Here is a 13,013-nt window from a genome sequence, read left to right on the forward strand (position 1 = left end):
CTTTAGAAGCTTCTGATAGGCTAATTTACATCATTTGAGTCAATTGGAGGTGTACCTGTGGATTTCAAGGACGACCTTTAAACTCAGTGCCGCTTTGCTTGACATCGTGGAAAAATCTAAAGAAATCAACCAAGACCTCAGGAAAAAAAGACTTCCACAAGTCTGGTTCATCCTTGGGAGCAATTTCCAAACGCCTGAAGATACCGCGTTCATCTGTACTAACAATAGTATGCAAGTATAAACACCATGGGACCACGCAGCCGTCATACCGCTCAGGAAGGAGATGCGTTCTGTCTCGAGATGAACGTACTAAGGTATGAAAAGTACAAAACAATTCCCAGAACAACAGCAAAGGACCTTGTGAAGATGCTGGAGGAAACAGGTACAAATGTATCTATATCCACAGTAAAACGAGTCCTATATCGACATAACCTGAAAGGCCGCTCAGCAAGGAAGAAGCCACTGCTCCAAAACCGCCATAAAAAAGTCGGACTACGGTTTGGAACTGCACATGGGGACAAAGATCGTACTTTTTGGAGAAATGTCCTCTGGTCTAATGAAACAAAAATATAACTCTTTGGCCATAATGACCATTGTTATGTTTGGAGGAAAAAGGGGGAAGCTTACAAGCCGAAGAACACCATCCCAACCGTGAAGCATGGGGGTGGCAGCATCATGTTGTGGGGATGCTTTGCTGTAGGAGGGACTGGTGAAATTCACAAAATAGAAAGCATCATGAGGAAGACAAATTGTGGATATATTGAAGCAACATCTCGAGACATCAATCAGGAAGTTAAAGCTTGGTCGCAAATGGGTCTTCCAAATGGACAATGACCCCAAGCATACTTCCAAAGTTGTTGCAAAAGGGCTTAAGGACAACAAAGTCAAGGTATTGGAGTGGCCATCACAAATCCCTGACCTCAATCCTATAGAAAATGTGTGGGCAGAACTGAAAAAGCGTGTGCGAGCAAGGAGGCCTACAAACCTGACTTAGTTACACCAGCTCTGTCAGAAGGAATGGGTCAATATTCCCCCAACTTATTGTGGGAAGCTTGTGGAAGGCTACCTGAAACGTTTGACCCAAGTTAAACAATTTAAAGGCAATGCTACCAAATACTAATTGAGTGTATGTAAACGTCTGACCCACTGGGAATGTGATGAAAGAAATTCAAGCTGAAATAAATTATTCTCTCTACTATTATTCTGACATTTCACATTCTTAAAATAAAGTGGTGATCCTAACTGACCTAAGGCAGGGAATTTTTACTTGGATTAAATGTCAGGAATTGTGAAAAACTGAGTTTAAATTTATTTGGCTAAGGTGTATGTAAACTTCCGACTGTATAATGTAGATGTAAACGTGTGATATTATTCCAGTTTAAAAATAAAGATAGCCTAATATATTTTTAATACAAACAACTATCTCATGAAAGAGAAAATAAATATAAATATGTTTTTAAAGCTGATCTTGTTTTAAGAACAACAAAAAAGGTACATCCATGGATAGGCCTCAGAGGGCATAGGCACACCCACTTGGCAGCCAGGTCCAGCCAAACAGAATGAGTTTGTCCCCACAAAAGGCCTTTATTACAGGCAGAAATATTCCTCAGCCTTCCCACTATCCCGCAGGTGAAGAAGCCGGATGTGGAGGTCCAGGGCTACTGTGGTTACACGTGGTCTGCGGTTATGACGGCAGTTGGATGTACTGCCAAATTCTCCAAAACAACGTTCGAGGTGGCTTATGGTAGAAAAATTAACATTCCATTCTCTGGTAACAGCTCTGTTGAACTCTGTACTGGGGGCCCTAGCTGCATGCAGAGTGCTATTTCAGGCTGCAGTCACTGCCAGGCAGTCAGGCCAGTTACAACATTTAAGATACAGCTGATGTTCCCCTGGCCTACTCTCAGAATAAACCAACAGCATAACTCTAAAGGCCAACGTCTGGTTTCATTTCCAGTGAAAAGCATGATTTGTGCTGACCAACAATAGTAAACTTGTGTACAAATACATACATTGATAGTCACACACTCTAAATATATTCCCAATAATTGATGGGTAAACACCAACATTTTGGCACTTATTATTTTCCAGTTCCAGTGTCGTAGTGAGGTACCATGGTAAGGCTTCTCATGTTGCAGCCTACCCCTGGAAGGAGTCAACACGTTGGACGCTGCTAAGCTCGCCTACAGTAACCTCTTTGTGCAGAGACAGCAACTAAAGCCAGACTGGAGAATCCACAGTGAAGGACAGCCCACCGAGCCCCAAATCAAATCAAATTTTATTTGTCACATACACATGGTTAGCAGATGTTAATGCGAGTGTAGCGAAATGCTTGTGCTTCTAGTTCCGACAATGCAGTAATAACAAGTAATCTAACTAACAATTCCAAAACTACTGTCTTGTACACAGTGTAAGGGGATAAAGAATATGTACATAAGGATATATGAATGAGTGATGGTACAGAGCAGCATAGGCAAGATACAGTAGATGGTATCGAGTACAGTATGTACAAATGAGATGAGTATGTAAACAAAGTGGCATAGTTTAAAGTGGCTAGTGATACATGTATTACATAAGGATACAGTCGATGATATAGAGTACAGTATATACGTATGCATATAAGATGAATAATGTAGGGTAAGTAACATTATATAAGGTAGCATTGTTTAAAGTGGCTAGTGATATATTTACATCATTTCCCATCAATTCCCATTATTAAAGTGGCTGGAGTTGAGTCAGTGTCAGTGTGTTGGCAGCAGCCACTCAGTGTTAGTGGTGGCTGTTTAACAGTCTGATGGCCTTGAGATAGAAGCTGTTTTTCAGTCTCTCGGTCCCAGCTTTGATGCACCTGTACTGACCTTGCCTTCTGGATGATAGCGGGGTGAACAAGCAGTGGCTCGGGTGGTTGATGTCCTTGATGATCTTTATGGCCTTCCTGTGACATCGGGTGGTGTAGGTGTCCTGGAGGGCAGGTAGTTTGCCCCCGGTGATGCGTTGTGCAGACCTCACTACCCTCTGGAGAGCCTTACGGTTGAGGGCGGTGCAGTTGCCATACCAGGCGGTGATACAGCCCGCCAGGATGCTCTCGATTGTGCATCTGTAGAAGTTTGTGAGTGCTTTTGGTGACAAGCCGAATTTCTTCAGCCTCCTGAGGTTGAAGAGGCGCTGCTGCGCCTTCTTCACGATGCTGTCTGTGTGAGTGGACCAATTCAGTTTGTCTGTGATGTGTATGCCGAGGAACTTAAAACTTGCTACCCTCTCCACTACTGTTCCATCGATGTGGATAGGGGGGTGTTCCCTCCGCTGTTTCCTGAAGTCCACAATCATCTCCTTAGTTTTGTTGACGTTGAGTGTGAGGTTATTTTCCTGACACCACACTCCGAGGGCCCTCACCTCCTCCCTGTAGGCCGTCTCGTCGTTGTTGGTAATCAAGCCTACCACTGTTGTGTCGTCCGCAAACTTGATGATTGAGTTGGAGGCGTGCGTGGCCGCGCAGTCGTGGGTGAACAGGGAGTACAGGAGAGGGCTCAGAACGCACCCTTGTGGGGCCCCAGTGTTGAGGATCTGCGGGGAGGAGATGTTGTTGCCTACCCTCACCACCTGGGGGCGGCCCGTCAGGAAGTCCAGTACCCAGTTGCACAGGGCGGGGTCGAGACCCAGGGTCTCGAGCTTGATGACGAGCTTGGAGGGTACTATGGTGTTGAATGCCGAGCTGTAGTCGATGAACAGCATTCTTACATAGGTATTCCTCTTGTCCAGATGGGTTAGGGCAGTGTGCAGTGTGGTTGAGATTGCATCGTCTGTGGACCTATTTGGGCGGTAAGCAAATTGGAGTGGGTCTAGGGTGTCAGGTAGGGTGGAGGTGATATGGTCCTTGACTAGTCTCTCAAAGCACTTCATGATGACGGATGTGAGTGCTACGGGGCGGTAGTCGTTTAGCTCAGTTACCTTAGCTTTCTTGGGAACAGGAACAATGGTGGCCCTCTTGAAGCATGTGGGAACAGCAGACTGGTATAGGGATTGATTGAATATGTCCGTAAACACACCGGCCAGCTGGTCTGCGCATGCTCTGAGGGCGCGGCTGGGGATGCCGTCTGGGCCTGCAGCCTTGCGAGGGTTAACACGTTTAAATGTCTTACTCACCTCGGCTGCAGTGAAGGAGAGACCGCATGTTTTCGTTGCAGGCCGTGTCAGTGGCACTGTATTGTCCTCAAAGCGGGCAAAAAAGTTATTTAGTCTGCCTGGGAGCAAGACATCCTGGTCCGTGACTGGGCTGGATTTCTTCCTGTAGTCCGTGATTGACTGTAGACCCTGCCACATGCCTCTTGTGTCTGAGCCGTTGAATTGAGATTCTACTTTGTCTCTGTACTGGCGCTTAGCTTGTTTGATAGCCTTGCGGAGGGAATAGCTGCACTGTTTGTATTCGGTCATGTTACCAGACACCTTGCCCTGATTAAAAGCAGTGGTTCGCGCTTTCAGTTTCACACGAATGCTGCCATCAATCCACGGTTTCTGGTTAGGGAATGTTTTAATCGTTGCTATGGGAACGACATCTTCAACGCACGTTCTAATGAACTCGCACACCGAATCAGCGTATTCGTCAATGTTGTTATCTGACGCAATACGAAACATCTCCCAGTCCACGTGATGGAAGCAGTCTTGGAGTGTGGAGTCAGCTTGGTCGGACCAGCGTTGGACAGACCTCAGCGTGGGAGCCTCTTGTTTTAGTTTCTGTCTGTAGGCAGGGATCAACAAAATGGAGTCGTGGTCAGCTTTTCCGAAAGGGGGGCGGGGCAGGGCCTTATATGCGTTGCGGAAGTTAGAGTAACAATGATCCAAGGTCTTTCCACCCCTGGTTGCGCAATCGATATGCTGATAAAATTTGGGGAGTCTTGTTTTCAGATTAGCCTTGTTAAAATCCCCAGCTACAATGAATGCAGCCTCCGGATAAATCGTTTCCAGTTTGCAGAGAGTTAAATAAAGTTCGTTCAGAGCCATCGATGTGTCTGCTTGGGGGGGATATATACGGCTGTGATTATAATCAAAGAGAATTCTGCCCAGTTAACATTAACATGTACAGTACCAGGGTTTTTCTTTATTTTTACTATGTTCTACATTGTAGAATAATAGTGAAGACATCGAAACTATGAAATAACACATATGGAATCATGTAGTAACCAAAAACGTGTTGAACAAATCAAAATATACACTGTTAAAAAAAATAAAGGGAACACTTAAACAACACAATGTAACTCCAAGTCAATCACACCTCTGTGAAATCAAACTGTCCAAGCAACACTGATTGACAATAAATTTCACATGCTGTTGTGCAAATGGAATAGACAACAGGTGGAATTTATAGGAAATTAGCAAGACACCCCCAATAAAGGAGTGGTTCTGGAGGTGATAACCACAGACCACTTCTCAGTTCCTATGCTTCCTGGCTGATGTTTTGGTCACTTTTGAATGCTGGCGGTGCTTTCACTCTAGTGGTAGCATGAGACAGAGTCTACAACCCACACAAGTGGCTCAGGTAGTGCAGCTCATCCAGGATGACACATCAATGCGAGCTGTGGCAAGAAGGTTTGCTGTGTCTGTCAGCATAGTGTCCAGAGCATGGAGGCGCTACCAGGAGACAGGCCAGTACATCAGGAGACGTGGAGAAGGCCGTAGGAGGGCAACAACCCAGCAGCAGGACCGCTACCTCCGCCTTTGTGCAAGGAAGAGCAGGAGGAGCACTGCCAGAGCCCTGCAAAATGACCTCCAGCAGGCCACAAATGTGCACGTGTCTGCTCAAACGGTCAGAAACAGACTCCATGAGAGTGGTATGAGGGCCCGAGTCCACAGGTGGGGGTTGTGCTTACAGCCCAACACCGTGCAGGAGGTTTGGCATTTGCCAGAGAACACCAAGATTGGCAAATTCGCCACTGGCGCCCTGTGCTCTTCACAGATGAAAGCAGGTTCACACTGAGCACATGTGACAGACGTGACAGTCTGGAGACGCCGTGGAGAACGTTCTGCTGCCTGCAACATCCTCCAGCATGACCGGTTTGGCGGTGGGTCAGTCATGGTGTGGGGTGGCATTTCTTTGGGGGGCCACACAGCCCTCCATGTGCTCGCCAGAGGTAGCCTGACTGCCATTAGGTACCGAGATGAGATCCTCAGACCCCTTGTGAGACCATATGCTGGTGCGGTTGGCCCTGGGTTCCTCCTAATGCAAGACAATGCTAGACCTCATGTGGCTGGAGTGTCAGCAGTTCCTGCAAGAGGAAGGCATTGATGCTATGGACTGGCCCGCCCGTTCCCCAGACCTGAATCCAATTGAGCACATCTGAGACATCATGTCTCGCTCCATCCACCAACGCCACATTGCACCACAGACTGTCCAGGAGTTGGCGGATGCTTTAGTCCAGGTCTGGGAGGAGATCCCTCAGGAGACCACCCGCCACCTCATCAGGAGCATGCCCAGGCATTGTAGGGAGGTCATACAGGCACGTGGAGACCACACACACTACTGAGCCTCATTTTGACTTGTTTTAAGGACATTACATCAAAGTTGGATCAGCCTGTAGTGTGGTTTCCCACTTTAATTTTGAGTGTGACTCCAAATCCAGACCTCCATGGGTTGATAAATTTGATTTCCATTGATAATTTTTGTGTGATTTTGTTGTCAGCACATTCAACTATGTAAAGAAAAAAGTATTTAATAAGAATATTTCATTCATTCAGATCTAGGATGTGTTATTTTAGTGTTCCCTTTATTTTTTGGAGCAGTGTATTTTCTATTTGAGATTCTTCAAAGTAGCCACCCTTTGCCTTGACAGTTTTGCACACTATTTTTCAAGGTTACACTGGAGTTTGCAAGGAATGTCTTTTACAACGTACTGCAGAATCTCACCCTGCAGGGGTTGTATGAGGTAAACGGCAAGACTTTGGGGACCGAATTCACTACAAATGAAGAGGTTCTCAAAGTCTCCTGCATTCCTCCTTGTGCTTTCCACAGGCCCTCTTGTGGTCATCAGAAGAACTAGGAAGCAACATTCTTGTTATGCAAAGAACTTTAATGCAGTAACGTAGAACTAAATAACTTTGATAGTTATCTCCACTTGTTCCACAGACTTTGGCAATGTGTATTTTATTGTACCTGGAATCCACCCATACTTTTACATTGGCTCAGATGCTCTAAACCACACAGAGGAATACACTGTAGCTGCTGGTACGTCTTCATCATACACCTGAAACAAATGAGAAATATATGTTGTTGTTAAAGGAAACATGTAGTCTGCTCCATGACATGCAAATATGACCCCCCCCCCCCCCCCCCAGTTAAGTTCAGTAAATCATTTTTGAGAAATTTTAGTGCAGCATAAAAAGAGAGACATAACATAAAACCATAACATAGTATTCAATCATTTTTCACAAAGGCTTATTGTGTGTCTCTGAATCTGAAGGCCGGCATCCCGGAGTTGCCTTTTCGCTGTTGACGTTGAGACTGGTGTTTTGCGGGTACTATTTAATGAAGCTGCCAGTTGAGGACAAGGGAGCCGTCTGTTTCTCAAACTAGACACTAATGTACATGTCCTCTTGCTCAGTTGTACACCGGGGCCTCCCACTCCTCTTTCTATTCTGGTTAGAGACAGTTTGCTGGTTAGAGACAGTTTGCGCTGTTCTGTGAAGGGAGTATTATACAGCGTTGTCCGAGATCTTCAGTTTCTTGGCAATTTCTCGCATGGAATAGCCTTCATTTCTCAGAACAAGAATAGACTGACGAGTTCCAAAAGAAAGTTAATTGTTTCTGGCCATTTTGAGCCTGTTATCGAACCCACAAATGCTGATGCTCCAGATACTCAACTAGTTTAAAGAAGGCCAGTTTTATTGCTTCTTTAATCAGCACTACCGTTTTCAGCTGTGCTAACAAAATTGCAAAAGGGTTTTCTAATGATCAATTAGCCTTTTAAAATGATAAACTTGGATTAGCTAACACAATTGGAACACAGGAGTGATGGTTGCTGATAATGGGCCTCTGTACGCCTATGTAGATATTCCATTAAAAATAATCAGTTTCCAGCTTCAAAAGTCATTTACAACATTAACAATGTCTACACTTTATTTCTGATCAATTTCATGTTATTCTAATGGACAAAAAATATTCTTTACTTTAAAAAACAAGTACATTTCTAAGTGACCCCAAACTTTTCTACGGTAGTGTACCTTTTCAGGCTTTGGTTGAAATTAGGCTTAATTGCAAACAGATGTCATAGCAATGTTGCATTAGATAAGCCTACATGTATTGGAAAGGAAGGTTTATATATTCTCCATTCAGGGAATTTAATAATAAATCTGATAAAAGTCTACTGATGCTCATAATCTGGGATGTTTTCTTCAGTCTATTCATCCATTACATTTCATTGCATGTGAATGAAACAGTCATTATCATATCTGGACAGAAGCCTATTATTTAAATGTAAGAACAATGTACAGAATTCGTGAAGAGCAAATAGAAGAAAACATTTTAATCAATTACTTATTGTTTCAGAAACGGAGTTACAAAATCATCATGTCAATAGCCCATTTACCTGTCACACATGTTGAATCAAACACTAAAATAGATGGGAAGGGTGGTCAGAAACTGGAAGTAATGCAGGAGATAATGTAAGAAGAAAAAATATTTTTCATCAGTTGACAGATTTATGATAAAATACTGTACAAGTACTGTTATTAAGTAGTTATTCAATACATATTCAAGCATACCCAGAGAAGGGGGGACACAATAAAAATAGGAGTAATGGTCCATTTGAAACCACAATACACAAAATGATCCCGACATTGTATAGCACAGTTTGAAATAACCATTTAGACACCATTTGTTTTGATGTACATTACATTTCACATTTGCCAAGACATGCAATTCTGGATGCTACTGTATATCTGATCTCATAAAAACTGTACTTATTGGTACAGAAAGTATTTGGTATAGCTTTGTTCCCTAACTTAATCAACCTGAAGGACCTATACTGTGTCACGTTCTGACCTTAGTTCTTTTGTTATGTCTTTGTTTTAGTATGGTCAGGGCGTGAGTTGGGTGGGCTGTCTATGTTTAGTTTTTCTATGAGTTGGTATTTCTGGGTTTGGCCTGGTATGGTTCTCAATCCGAGGCAGCTGTCAATCTTTTTCCCTGATTGAGAACCATACTTAGGCAGCCTGTTTTCACTCTTGATTTGTGGGTGATTATTTTCTGTTGAGTGTTTGTATTCTGCACCAGACAGAACTGTTTCGGTTTCGTTCGTTCACTTTGTTGTTTTTGTTCAGTGTTCAATTTCTTTATAAAAAATATGGACACTTACCACGCTGCGCATTGGTCCTCACCTTCTTCCACCAACAACGACCGTTACATACTGGCTCACAAAAGTACAATTATTGATGCTTTCGAGTGACCTTTAACATAATGCTCACACATGCTCACTGTAATATACTGTATCTACTTGGATTGTTATTTATTGAATTCTTGTATGGATTATTTTTCTTATTTGTGTATTTTTATTGTATCTGCGAGACATCATTCTGCACTATTGGATTGCATTTCACTGCACCTGCCATAGCACCTGCAAATCTGTGTACGCAACCAATAAACTTTGATTTGATAATGTCTAACATAATGGATAGCTCTGCATGAAACTGGATGATGATGATCAAATGTAATGTTAAGATTTTTAGGGAATGCGTTATTCTACTGTAGTGTGACTTTTGCATTAGTTCTCATAGGCTTTGAAAAAATGTATCTTCCAACAATCCAATATAGCATCTTAAACTCAGCAACAAAAAAAAATGTCCCTTTTCCAGGACCCTGTCTTTCAAAGATAATTCGTAAAAATCCAAATAACTTTAAAGATCTTCATTGTAAAGGGTTTAAACACTGCTTGTTCAATGAACCATAAACAATTAATGAACATGCACCTGTGGAACGGTCGTTAAGACACTAACAGCTTAGTGGGTAGGCAATTAAGGTCAGTTATGAAAACGTAGGACACTAAAGAGGCCTTTCTACTGACTCTGAAAAACACCAAAAGAAAGATGCCCAGGGTCCCTGCTCATCTGCATGAACGTGCCTCAGGCATGCTACAAGGAGGCATGAGGAATGCAGATGTGGCCAGGGCAATAAATTGCAATGTCCATACTGTGAGATGCCTAAGACAGCCCTACAGGGAGACAGGACAGACAGCTGATCGTCCTCGCAGTGGCAGACCACGTGTAACAACACCTGCACAGGATCGGTACATCCGAACATCACACTTGTGGGATAGGTACAGGATGGCAACAACAACTGCCCGATGCACACCAGGAACGCACAATCCCTCCATCAGTGCTCAGACTGTCCGCAATAGGCTGAGAGAGGCTGGACTGAGGGCTTGTAGGCCTGTTGTAAGGCAGGTCCTCACCAGACATTACCGGCAACAACGTCTCCTATGGGCACAAACCCACCGTCGCTGAACCAGACAGGACTGGCAAAAAGTGCTCTTCACTGACGAGTCGCGGTTTTGTCTCACCAGGGGTGATGGTCGGATTCGCGTTTATTGTCAAAGGAATGAGCGTTACACCGAGGCCTGTACTCTGGAGCGGGATCGATTTGGAGGAGGAGTGTCCGTCATGGTCTGGGGCGATGTGCCTCAGCATCATCGGACTGAGCTTGTCATTGCAGGCAATCTCAACGCTGTGCGTTACAGGGAAGACATCCTCCTCCCTCATGTGGTACCCTTCCTGCAGGCTCCTCCTGACATGACCCTCCAGCATGACAATGCCACTAGCCATACTGCTCGTTCTGTGCGCGATTTCCTGCAAGACAGGAATGTCAGTGTTCTGCCATGGCCAGCGAAGAGCCCAGATCTCAATCCCATTGAGCACGTCTGGGATCTGTTGAATCGGAGGGTGAGGGCTAGGGCCATTCCCCCCAGAAATGTCCGGGAACTTGCAGGTGCCTTGGTGGAAGAGTGAGGTAACATCTCACAGCAAGAACTGACAAATCTGGTGCAGTCCATGTGGAGGAGATGCACTGCAGTACTTAATGCAGTTGGTGGCCACACCAGATACTGACTTACTTTTGATTTTGACAGGGGTGTCACGCCCTGGCCATAGATAGGGTTTTATTCTCTATTTTGGTTAGGCCAGGGTGTGACTAGGGTAGGCATTCTATGTTCTTTTTTCTATGTTTTTGTATTTCTCTGTTTTTGGCCAGGTATGGTTCTCAATCAGGGACAGCTGTCTGTCGTTGTCTCTGATTGAGAACTATACTTAGGTAGCTCTTGCCCACGTGGGTTTTGTGGGTAGTTGCGTTCTGTTTTGCACCTGACAGAGCTGTTTCGGTTGTTCTTTTTGTTACTTTGTGTTTAGTGTTCAGTTCTATTTAATAAATGACGAACACGAACCACGCTGCGCTTTGGTCCTCACCTTCCACCAACGGCCGTTACACCCCCTTTGTTCACGGACACATTATTTAATTTCTGTTAGTCACATGTCTGTGGAACTTGTTCAGTTTATGTCTCAGTTGTTGAATCTTATGTTCATACAAATATTTACATAAGTTTAGTTTGCTGAAAATAACAGTGAGAGGAAGTTAATTTTTTTGCTGAGTTTATATTGGCAATGACAACTCAACTAAATTACAGTTTTTGCAATTCTCAATGTGGACTCAATTAAGTTTTAAGCTACGGATACAAGCCAGCCCATTACTTATTAATCATTACATGAACTCATCCCTTCCACGGAAAAAAAAAACAACCAACATATAGGTGTTCAAAATGACAATAACAGCTGTGTTTGAGTCTGTGTGCTGTGCATGGCATGCCCTCTATATCTCAGGTACAGAAATCCAGGTACCATGGTTTAGCATTTTGCATCATCACATCGTCAGAGTTGTGGTTCCTTTCCAGGTGCATACACCCTGGGTATTTTCATAGAAAAATAATATAATTAATATAACTCATTAGAATGAATATAATTCATTCTAGTTCTGTGGGTATGTCTACCTCCATCCCATTCTGTGCAGTGTTAGAGGTAGCAGGACCAGTAGATGATGTTGAACAGAATATAGGACCCAGGGAAGATGACCCGGGAATACTTGTCTATGGCGTGGGTGTCGATCCACATGCTGCTGTAAGCGCTGGAGCCCACGTGTCCTGTGATCTGGTCGTTCTCCTCAAAGTCCAGATGGACCATCATCCTTTGCTGCATTGCAGCGCCGTTCTCCATCGACACACCGCCATAGTTCCCAGTGTTGTTGACATCATCCTCGCTGTAGCTACCCATCATGCCTGGGTGGGTCATGCCACAGGTGCAGGGCAGCTGCAGACAGACACTGGATTAGATACCGAGCTACAGTACCCACATTTGAAATCGAAAACTCCTTCCCAGAGCATCTTTTACAGGCTGAGGAACAGACTATTTGGATCCATGGAATGTTATAATGGCACTTACCCTTTCTCGTAGCTTTCTTTCCTTCCGTTCTTGCACCGTAGACAGGTAGTTCACTGCAGCGTACTCTATCACCGATAAGAACACAAACACAAAACTGACCCAGAGGTAAATGTCCACAGCTTTGATGTAGGAAACCCTGGGCATGGAGGCGTTGACTCCAGTGATGATGGTGGACATGGTGAGCACCGTGGTGATACCTGGAGCACAGTACAACACACAACGTCTGATCAGAAAGGTTAAAACTTAGGGACACAGCAGGATATTCTACTGAAGGTAGAATATTAGAGGCTTTGTAATAATGAAACATGAGTACAGTCAAAGACAGAATCATAATAAGCTTCGAACAAGATCCTGAACTACTAAGGGCTAACTCACCCAGAGGAACCCTGGCCGGTACGGCCCGGCGGTCGATCCAGAAAGACACCCAGGACAACATGACCATCAGAGTGGCAGGGAAGTAGGTCTGCAGCAGGAAGAAGAAGATGTGGCGTCGTAGGGTGAAGTTGATGTACAGACGGTTGTACCACCCTGGAGAGAAGAGGATC

The 13,013-nt window shown here is 44.3% G+C and overlaps 1 protein-coding gene across 1 annotated transcript in view; it reads right to left on the reverse strand.

Annotated features, from left to right (window-relative positions):
- Nucleotides 1-11,197: 11,197 nt before the first annotated feature.
- LOC139415556 (gamma-aminobutyric acid receptor subunit rho-1-like) overlaps nucleotides 11,198-13,013 on the reverse strand; it is a 30,664-nt gene continuing 28,848 nt past the window's right edge. The window contains exons 8-10 of the mRNA XM_071163665.1: nucleotides 12,844-12,996; nucleotides 12,469-12,665; nucleotides 11,198-12,336 (exon numbers count right to left, since the gene is read on the reverse strand). Of these exons, the coding sequence (XP_071019766.1) occupies nucleotides 12,043-12,336; nucleotides 12,469-12,665; nucleotides 12,844-12,996 (644 nt within the window). The 3' untranslated portion in view covers nucleotides 11,198-12,042. The remainder of the gene's footprint in view (nucleotides 12,337-12,468; nucleotides 12,666-12,843; nucleotides 12,997-13,013) is intronic.

This window comes from Oncorhynchus clarkii, chromosome 8 (genome assembly GCF_045791955.1).
Source record: "Oncorhynchus clarkii lewisi isolate Uvic-CL-2024 chromosome 8, UVic_Ocla_1.0, whole genome shotgun sequence".
Taxonomy (NCBI): Eukaryota; Metazoa; Chordata; class Actinopteri; order Salmoniformes; family Salmonidae; genus Oncorhynchus; species Oncorhynchus clarkii.